This window comes from Amphiprion ocellaris, chromosome 19 (genome assembly GCF_022539595.1).
Source record: "Amphiprion ocellaris isolate individual 3 ecotype Okinawa chromosome 19, ASM2253959v1, whole genome shotgun sequence".
Taxonomy (NCBI): Eukaryota; Metazoa; Chordata; class Actinopteri; family Pomacentridae; genus Amphiprion; species Amphiprion ocellaris.
This window is the reverse complement of record NC_072784.1, coordinates 17,568,128-17,577,719: the sequence shown is the minus strand read 5'-3', so window position 1 is coordinate 17,577,719 and position 9,592 is coordinate 17,568,128. Positions and strand designations below refer to the sequence as shown.

Sequence of the window (9,592 nt, the reverse complement as noted above, 5' to 3'; positions counted from 1 at the left end):
TCCCATCTATATCCTGAAGGTTTTGCACAGGGGTTTGTTCATATATCAGTCATAGTCTGATTTATAGAACATCTCATTCCAACAAAACAAGGCAAATTGATCCCCTGCATGTTGACAGTGTAATGTGTGGTTTATGGACCAGTAAAAACCTTTGGATCCCATATGCCTACAGAATAAAAATACAATTTTGAACCTGGCTTTATCCAGTGTTAAGATTTCTCTTCTGGAGATTTATGCAGATTAGTGAATTTTTAGATGCATAATACCTCATTTTCACGTTTAAATGTAAAAATTCTGAAAACTTGTAACAAAAAAAAATATAGTCTTAAGAAAGCAATTGATTAGTTACACGATGATACCCATTTACCCTTATCACCAGTACTGTCTCCCTTTATTCCATAAGGGAAATGGGTCAGAATTTTATTTAAGCTACAAATAAAGGTGAATTTCTGTTAATTAAAGATAGTAACCTTTGTTGTCAGCTGGAGGAGTGTAGCTTGTCATCAATATTGGAATGACAAAGTGCATTATTAAACACATGTACAATAGCAGCTGGTTAATAAAGGATGCTGCAATAAACATCAATTAATTTTATATCACAAAATAATTGTTTTGTTTAAGTGGTACTATGGGGGCATATACCCCTTAATACCCATGTTACCGTACTCTTTAGGATGCCAGGAAAATATTTAGTATGGTCCAATACATAGTATCACAAATACAATATGGTAAAAAAAAACACCCGGGTTTCTTTCTGCTTAGAGGATTTTTTTTGTGTGTCACCAATCGAAAATGATGGTGCAGTCTTTTCTATTTTCAAATGTGGACTTGTCCTGTGTTCTATGCTTGCTAAACAAGAAGAGGTGACAGCACAATTTTATTGTACAAAAGCAGTAAATGTATCCAGCCTAATTCAAGTGTAACCTGAATATATGAGTCATAGGATTGAAGCTCAAGGCCCAGTGTAATGATGTAGTGTGTCCCCATTGTGGGCATACTGCATTGCAACAGGAGGTACATTGGATGAGCAGCAGTAGAATGTACTGAAAGTAGAAAGAAAAATATGTGATTTGGAATGTCAGGTATATCTATGTCCTTCAACTTTTGGCAAACAGTTTCTGCACATACATTCTACCTGCTGCTGTGGATTTGTGCAATGCTGAACAGTATTCTGATGCCTGATTATTAAGTGTTTCTGACGGTTTTGCATGCCTCTTTAGTTCAGTTAGCTTTAGTTCCTATTTGCTTACTATAGCTCTGAAGCCAAGTGTAATACTGTCTTTGCATATTCTGTAATATTAAGTTCCCATTAACTGTATATTTCTTCTCCGTGCAGCTTGAAACAACACCTGTTCTTTTCAAATTGACTGGAAACTGCCACCCTGGTCATCACTGATTTTCTACAGGAAAGTAAGCGTCTGCTGCTTGTGCAGACAAGCTTATTCTGATTTTGGAGTTGTCCAAATTCTGTACACCACACTGCTGCTGGTTTTTGTGTCTGCTGTTTTCTGTTCTTATGCTGCTGTTTTCTATGTCCAGAGCTGCAATGTCATCAGTTATGAATTAACCTCTTATGTGTAAGCACATTTTCTTGTGGCTGTGGATTGGCAAGTTTATTGTGTTGCTTTCATGCTGCTGAGGTTTGTGATCAGTTACAATGAAAGACATCTGAGGTGTGTGTGTTGTTAAGAGCTGGATTGGTCTTATGCTGTGTTTCCCTCCAGTTTGTTGTCACTGGTTTTGTAACCAGCGTTGAGGCAAAGGGTAATACTGTATTATGGCTCTGGCGATGTAAACATCAGCACTGTCTTGTAGAGAGCCAGTTCTGCTGACTGATTTTGTTGCTCTCTGCAGATCTGCTCCTGGTTCATTATTTGGGATCTGTTTGCTGCCAACTTGAGCATTTATACTGCTATGTATGTAATTTGTAATATTTGGTTTTAACTTGCAGTGAATTTTCTTGTGGTGGCTGCACTTGACAAATTTTCTCTTGCTTGTTGCATGGCACATGCACTGATATGCTTTGATGTAGCTGATTTGTACAGTGATGGAAATTAACACTGCTATTTGTTGTTTATTATCGTTGCTGTAAGCTGGATTGGTTTTGTTGCTTTTGATTTTATTTTGGCTCCTTTAGAGAATACCGGGTTTGCGTGACTGCCCAACAGGCATGAAATAGTCCACTAAAATTCATTAGCATTATGTTTTTCCCTCACAAATGTCTATGGTTTGTTGATTTATTTACTTTGCTCACAAGATGACTAGAAATTGAGTTTATTTAGTGGACTTGTGGATGTGATCTGAGTATGTTTTGTTATACTAGTGTTATTTTTGCATAGGTCTCATTTATAAATAATTTCATTTAAAATCAACTTATAGGTTGGATAAGATGTAGGATTGTTTAAGAAGAGTGCATTTATGATTCTAATAAAAAAAAAAATTACCCATCATGATGATGTGATGAAATATTGTCATACCATCAAATGCATAAATTTGTAAACTCAAGAGTTTAAGCCCTATGTCAGATGTGTCCTAAATTTCAGTTTAGATAGCTTATTTATTCAGCCTTACTGTATATCCTTTGTGATGGCAGTCACATTCATGTTAACAGAAAAGAGTCATATCTACATATTCATGGTTATGTGGTCCTTACCAGTGCGACAAACCATTTAACAAGAACTGCTGGCTTCATTTAGACTGTGGTGTGCTGTGTTTTTAATATCTATATTAGGGCTGCATGATGATTGTGATCAATAGGGAGATCATGATTATTTATCATGATTGTTGATAGATTTTTAGTGATACAATATTTATTGCACTTTCACATTTAAATAAGCAGAACCCTGCATTCACTCTCATCTTGTGCTATATCTCTGCTAATGTAAAAATCTGAGTCAGGTTGAAAATAAGGTCCTTCTTCACCTGAATTCAGTGCATCTCCAAGAGGCAAACTGTAAATCAAATTGTAACCAAAACAACTTGTTTGCTGAACATCTGCTTATCGACGGACTCTACAATTTACTGATGTTTCATAAATGCCTCACAGAGAAGCATCTAGTCTCTACTGGGTGTAGTACAGCAACTTAGACAGGTCTATGAGCAATAATTACTCTGAAAAACATGAATTAAGGCACTCTAATGTTTTATCCAAGGAAGAACAAAGTGATTTTATTTATGTAAACTGTTTTCCATGAAGTATGCTTTGTATGTGTTGAGTTTACAATGAGTGGAACACACTTTTTAAACTTTTAAAACAGAAACTAGGGAACTGAGAAAGGTGTAAGTAAATGCGTTATTTATTTAATGCGTTATTTTTTCTGTAGTTAATTAATCAAAATTAACACGTTAAAGTCCCATCCCTAGTTAGAACGCATCGCGCTGCAGGTCATCAGAAATGTATATGCAACTTTGCACAAGCTGGACTCTCATGATTATCTATGTTGTGATAGTTTACAGACTGAAATAATAGACTGTATGTATAACAGAACGTGAGTGCAAAGCAGATGGTCTCATTTGCTGTATCAATGTATACGAGAGCATACAGATTGAGAGGACAGAGGACATTTCCAAAAGGCCCTTGAGATGGCCTTATTCTTTATTAAAGGGTAGTGTAACATTGGAAATACACGATACTTAATATGCTTTTCCCTTTTAAAATACCAGTCAAATTACATTAATGACCAGTGGAGCGGAAAGTCTCAGAACAACGGTTTACCCAAGGTCATGGACTTATAAAATTTACGGAAGACGTATCAGTGGTTTGATCAGAAAATGATCTTAATAATTTACCGCTCAGTTGAAATGGAGGTTACTGAAATTATTCTGAAAAAAATGAGAGAAAGAAATATCTCAACTTGTAATCAGATTGAGAGGCTACAGTATATTGTCTCCCAGAATTCTTTCACATAGCAACACAGCATTTTAAAAATCCTTTAAATAACAATCAACAGGTTAAATTCTTATGCAATAAATACTTTTCAACATTGCCTTTTCTTTTATTAGTATTTTTTTAGATTTGGCTTACAAAGTCCCAGCAGTAATTTGCTTTTGAGTGTCTTCTCCTTCACATTTAGCCACCCAATATATTATTGCACTAATAATTGAGAGTCAACACTCTCAAATACACTATTGGTGTAAAGTTTACTTTTTGCTTTAACCAGAGGCTGAGGGCATTCCCCTCCTCAGAGGGGCTCAGTCAGAGAGCCTGATAGAGGACCAGTAAGGATGATGGTTCAGACCTCAGACTCCAAGCTGGATACCCTGCCCCAGGGCTTTGGCACATAGGGACTGTTGACTCTGCGCGCCACCAACACCTGCCTCCGCTCTCTGCTCCCAGAACCTGGCTCTTCCCTCTTTCCTGTGCCATCATAGGCCCCAAACATATTGTTGTGGTAAACCACCTGCCTGTCACCCATGCGAGGCAGCATTGCTGCATTATCTGGACAGTGACTTGTACAGGGAAACAAGTGGCACATGTCCTTGGAACCATTGTAGTACTGGGACGGTCCCTGGGCTAGTGGCCCCACATACACTGGTAAGTCTGTGTATGAGTTCAGGTAGGTGGAGTAGTGTCTATGCACCACTGTGGAGGAGGAGCGGCGCAGAGCAGCGGCATTCTGCAGGATGGCTTCCCTGTAAGAGGGCAGCCGGGTGGACTCAGAGTACTTGAGCTTTTGCTTGTAGGGATAGGAACCCATGTGGGCTGGGTCCAGATAGGCTGGCTCTGCAGCCAAAGGGTAGCAGGACAGGTTGTGCCCTAGACTGCCATATAACTTGTGGGGCTTTGGGTTAGCCACTACAACCCGTGGAAACAGGTCAGGCATGTCTACTCGGGTGGAGGGAGATGTGGATGTGGAGGGCTTTGTTTCATCTACCTGACGAATCCTATCGTTGCCCCATGTGGCTTTGAGGAATGAGGCGCGACGGTTTAGTTTGTCCTTCCCCAGGAGTGGTATGTCATCCATTTCAGGCTCCAGGTAGGACTTCATACAGGAGTTGCAGCTGGTGCTGCCGCCTTGGTAGTGTCCTGGAGTGCAGGCCATGGCAGCTGCATCAGGGGCGTGGTTGTTCAAGAGGTGATTGGCCCTCAACTCAGCAAGGCAGGAGCGAGGTTCATCATAGTCACCTCTCATCCTGGGGTCTGCAGCATCAAACACATAGCTATGGGACTTCCTCCTCCGGCTTACACAGTCAGGGGGGTAGCTAAACTTCCTCCTCAGAGGTGGTTTGTGCTCCACGTAGATATCGGGCACCTGGAACTCCCTGTAAGGAACAAATGGGGATGTGGGGATCCGGGCATGGTTCTCCACATACAGCCTGCTGCCGTGGTGGGGGTTAGGAGTTCCAGGAGAAACAGGATCCCTCATAGCGATGTGAGGGCTGCTGAGACTGGAGATAGGCAGAGTCCTCTCTAAGACATGCTGACTGCTGCGGGCAGGCAGCGTGTAGCGGAGTGGTGTGGGCCTGGTTACCACACGGGGCTTATCCAGGAGGGGTTGGGTGGACGTGTCCCCGTAATGAACTGGGAAGGTGGGTGTAATGGCCCTCTGAGGATATGGGGAGTGGTTGTCTGTGATGCTTGAGATATAGGGCAGACGACCATGGGTCATATCTGTGGTTGTAATTCTGGGTGGCAGGCCAGCCCGCACATTGTCAGCTCCCCGCCTGCTCCAATTCTCTATTGTTTTGGTGGCATTGTCTAGAGAGTTCTCCACTCTGGCAGAGGACACCATGTCCTTGGCTGTCTTCAGCATCTTTAGCATGTTTGCTTGTGTATAGTTGGTAGTGACATCTGGGCTCTGCATGCTTCCATTGCGGTCAGTTTGCTCTACTCCATTGAAGCAGCTGTAGATGCCCTGCAGAGAGACAGAAGGGTAAAATTACAATCTTTAAGCTTCATCAGATACCAGAATGAGCCAGCAATCTACTGAACTCCCAAAGGTTTTCAGTTATGTTTTGCTACCGTTGCTGAGATTAATTTTGGCGACGTTGCAGAAAGAGACTCATTGTTCTTTCCGATTGTTTTATGTCCGTTTTTGCTATGATTGAAATGTTGTTTGCACACAGCTTGATCTTAAAAACAGCTCCGGAATATAAATGAGTTAGTTGCTGATCATGCACTTACCATATTAGTTTCTCCATTTTTATCCCACCAGCTTTATTTTACTTTCAAATTAAGTATCAGTTTGGAATACATAATCTCACCTTTGACTGCTTTCGACACACAGATGAAGGTTTTTTAATGGGGCAATTTAAATTCTGTTGCTCAGGCATCATGACCATCGCTTTATTTCAGCAAGTATCCATGAACTCCTTTTATTGCCTTAAGCCCATTTTATTTTACTATCTTGTTTTATTGTTGCTGGTCTTGAACTGTTGTGCTTATGTACTGATTTCACTTATTACATTTTCAATATTTATAAAGCTGTGTGCTGAAAGATACTTCCAAAGGTGACAGCAGACTTTGAAACCGCTCATGTTTCTGATATTACTTCACAAGGATCAAATATTTAAATAATATTTGAAGGAACTACATCCTACATTGCATTTCATACAGTATGTGAGCATTACTTACTCGACTGATAGCGAGAAGAAAGTCCAGACGCTCCGACTTGCGGACTGAATGTCGTAGTTTCCAGTAGAGCAGATGTTCCCAAGCAAAAACCAGCAGGCTCAGACCCATGGCGACAAGCAGCATATAGAAGACTCCCGCCATGTTGTCAATGTCCAGCTTACTGCTCATGACCTCTTTCTTTTCATTACGGCAAATACCTGTGAGCCAGACGGTCTGCAGCTTTTGTGTGTCACCTGTGAGGGGAGAGCACAGAATACAGGCTTAAGCCCTATTTGCATAACACTAGTATTATTTGGTTTTGAGTGAGTAATGGAACATCCTCCAATCTCCTATGAAATGCATTTGCATGGGATAATGAAATTCTCTCAAATAACCAGCACCCCAGAACCACAACTGAATAACACTGGTTCTTCTCTTTGAGGCTGAGCAAATTGAAAATCCAGATTACACAACAGTTGGTCTTACAAAAGAAGCAAAGCAAATAATAGCTGCAGCATATTGGAAACTAGTATCAGGTGAAGGGCTGTAGCTTTTTAACTTGTGACCCCATAAAACAAAGTTAGCCTATGTTGCAAATGCTGATTTTATTTCTTCTGTAGGGATAAAATTATCAGCTATATCAGAAATGAACATTATGAACCAGCTTTCTGACCCCATTAATTTCCCCTGATGGCACAGATATCTGTTACACCACCTTGTTGGAGTCCAACCCGTCCATGTTGTTACTGGAAAAACTCCATTAAATGTGTTAGGTTATTTATTTGCAAAACAAAAAACAACTATTTTGCACAACGTATATTCGCTGTTATTAAATCATTGTATATCCCAGCTAATATTTGCCTCAAATATTTCCACAACTTTTTATTTTATTGTGTATTCCAGCTGTTGTCCCACTGTTTGTCTCCAAAACCACAAGGACATGATTTGCTGCTGATGTGAGACCTAATATCACAGCCGTGTCTATGGCTTCTGTCTCACATTATGCAATGTGCATCATTACCTGTCTTACTACTCATTGCATATTCTGCCAAAGGTGACGAGGCTTTTGCCTGAGGCTTTGAAATAACTTGCCTAAGGAGCTGAGTGTAGCAGAATAAGTACCATATTGTAAATCACCTCTTGAAACTTGGTTTCAGTGGAATGCATTTATGATCCGTCTTTTTATCAGTACATTTTACTATAATATTATATTTTGTAGCCTATATATATTCCTATTCCCCTTTGCTGCTGTCTTGTTTTTATGAGTATGGCACCTTTTATTGTATCAATACAGTAAATTATGGCTGCTTTTATTCATTCCATGTTGTTATTCAGGTTTATGGGAACAAATACCTTAAAATATGGTTGAATTTTGTGAAACTCAGCATCTGTTGTATATAGATGAAGAATTTACCATCAGCCAGGAATTGGAGCAGGGCCAGGTCGATGGGTCGTTTCCAGCGTGAATCCTTCTGCAGGGCGATGCCATAACCAGTGGTAGCAAACACTTTCCCACTGCCAATGGTCACCAGCTTGCAGCCTTCATCTTTGCCAGCCATGTAATTCAGCACAGCAGCATCATAGATAAAAGCATCCAGTTTCCTAGCAGAGAGAAGAAAAGAATCTTTACTCAAATGGCCACCATGTAACTGTTTGGCTCCCCTTTGGCTCTGCCTTCTACTGTATATATTGTTTTTATGATTTTTGGCAGACACCTACCCTGTTTTGAGGCTGTTAAGGGCATCCTCTACTCCCTTCTGGTTGTATTTGACCATGTGGGAGTGCATCTCAGGGTAGTTACTCCTTATGTTGCGCTCTGTGCTGCCATTTGGGACTGTACCGAAGCGGAACGGAGGGTACTGCTCCTGTGGCTTTTGAAACTGTCGAGGGAGGTAGAAGAAGAATTTAGAATAACAAAAAGATATACATTTTTGTCTGAATGCCCATGTAAGTGAATAACAATTTAAATCATTTAAAAACATATCAGACTCTAGTAATAATCACTGTAATGACCTTGTAATTGTGCAAGCATAAAAATTCCCTTTGTTCCATCATCCCGATGTTGAGTGATTTCATTAAAGCCATAAGATCTGTACAGCCCAGATAAAAAGCTCTGAAATATTCATATAATGACAATGACCGTGTTAATGTTTGTGTGATTTTGCCCTCAATTCCTAACTGCTTTTTTGATAGTTATCCTGCTGGCTTCTTGTTCTGGCAATTTACAAATCTAACTCTACAATCCAAAGATCCGACAATAGAAATGACCTCCGTGTTCAGGACACTGTGTCCAGAGGGATCCAAATTTCCTTCACCCTGTCCTTGTCTGTAGTAAAAATTAACTTCTTGTTTCATCTTTTTGCTTTTGGCAGTACTATATGCATTTAATCATCTGTGGCAAAAAGCAGTAGGATGAATGGAAATACAAAAAATTACAGCTTTTCATTAACCTTATGTGAATACCTACAATTTGAGCTAAAGTTCGTGCTTCATAGAGATGTTCCTAAATCTAATTTCCTTGTTGATTGAACAGTAATTTAAGTTTAGGCTAGTTAACCCTGGTTGTACTCCTATCTCAATATGAGTTTTTTGTACTTTGGCACTGTGTATTTTCGCTTGAAATGTGCTGAATGTGGTTACACATTGCTCCAGTAGACTGATTGAATTGCACTTTATTATGATACAGCCTATATACAAGTTTACCTTTATTTCTGAGATCAAAGCAGAGTTTTGGCTGCCTCAGAATAGGCTTTGGAGAGTGACTACTCAAGGTAGTAAACAGCATGTTACTTTGCAACCTTGTTTGACATAAATCTGTTCATCTGTCATTTCTCGCACTTTTCTTTTTAATAATGCACAACATCTGCAGGGAGCAGGGGGCAGCTCCAGCTCGTGGCAGGTAGTTGCATTACTCCTTGCAACATTTAACCAGCATTGTATGTTAACCAAATATTAATAAATAATTTAACAGATCAGTGTTTCTGGTGGTGACCAGCAAGGTCAGCATTATTTAACCATTTAAGAACAGTCCATGTTCTC

The 9,592-nt window shown here is 40.0% G+C and overlaps 1 protein-coding gene across 1 annotated transcript in view; it reads right to left on the bottom strand.

Annotated features, from left to right (window-relative positions):
- Nucleotides 1–3,559: 3,559 nt before the first annotated feature.
- Nucleotides 3,560–9,592, bottom strand: part of grin2ca (glutamate receptor, ionotropic, N-methyl D-aspartate 2Ca) — a 68,797-nt gene continuing 62,764 nt past the window's right edge. The window contains exons 10-13 of the mRNA XM_023261687.3: nucleotides 8,273–8,433; nucleotides 7,968–8,155; nucleotides 6,575–6,807; nucleotides 3,560–5,855 (exon numbers count right to left, since the gene is read on the bottom strand). Coding sequence (XP_023117455.1) covers nucleotides 4,233–5,855; nucleotides 6,575–6,807; nucleotides 7,968–8,155; nucleotides 8,273–8,433 — 2,205 coding nt within the window. The 3' untranslated portion in view covers nucleotides 3,560–4,232. The remainder of the gene's footprint in view (nucleotides 5,856–6,574; nucleotides 6,808–7,967; nucleotides 8,156–8,272; nucleotides 8,434–9,592) is intronic.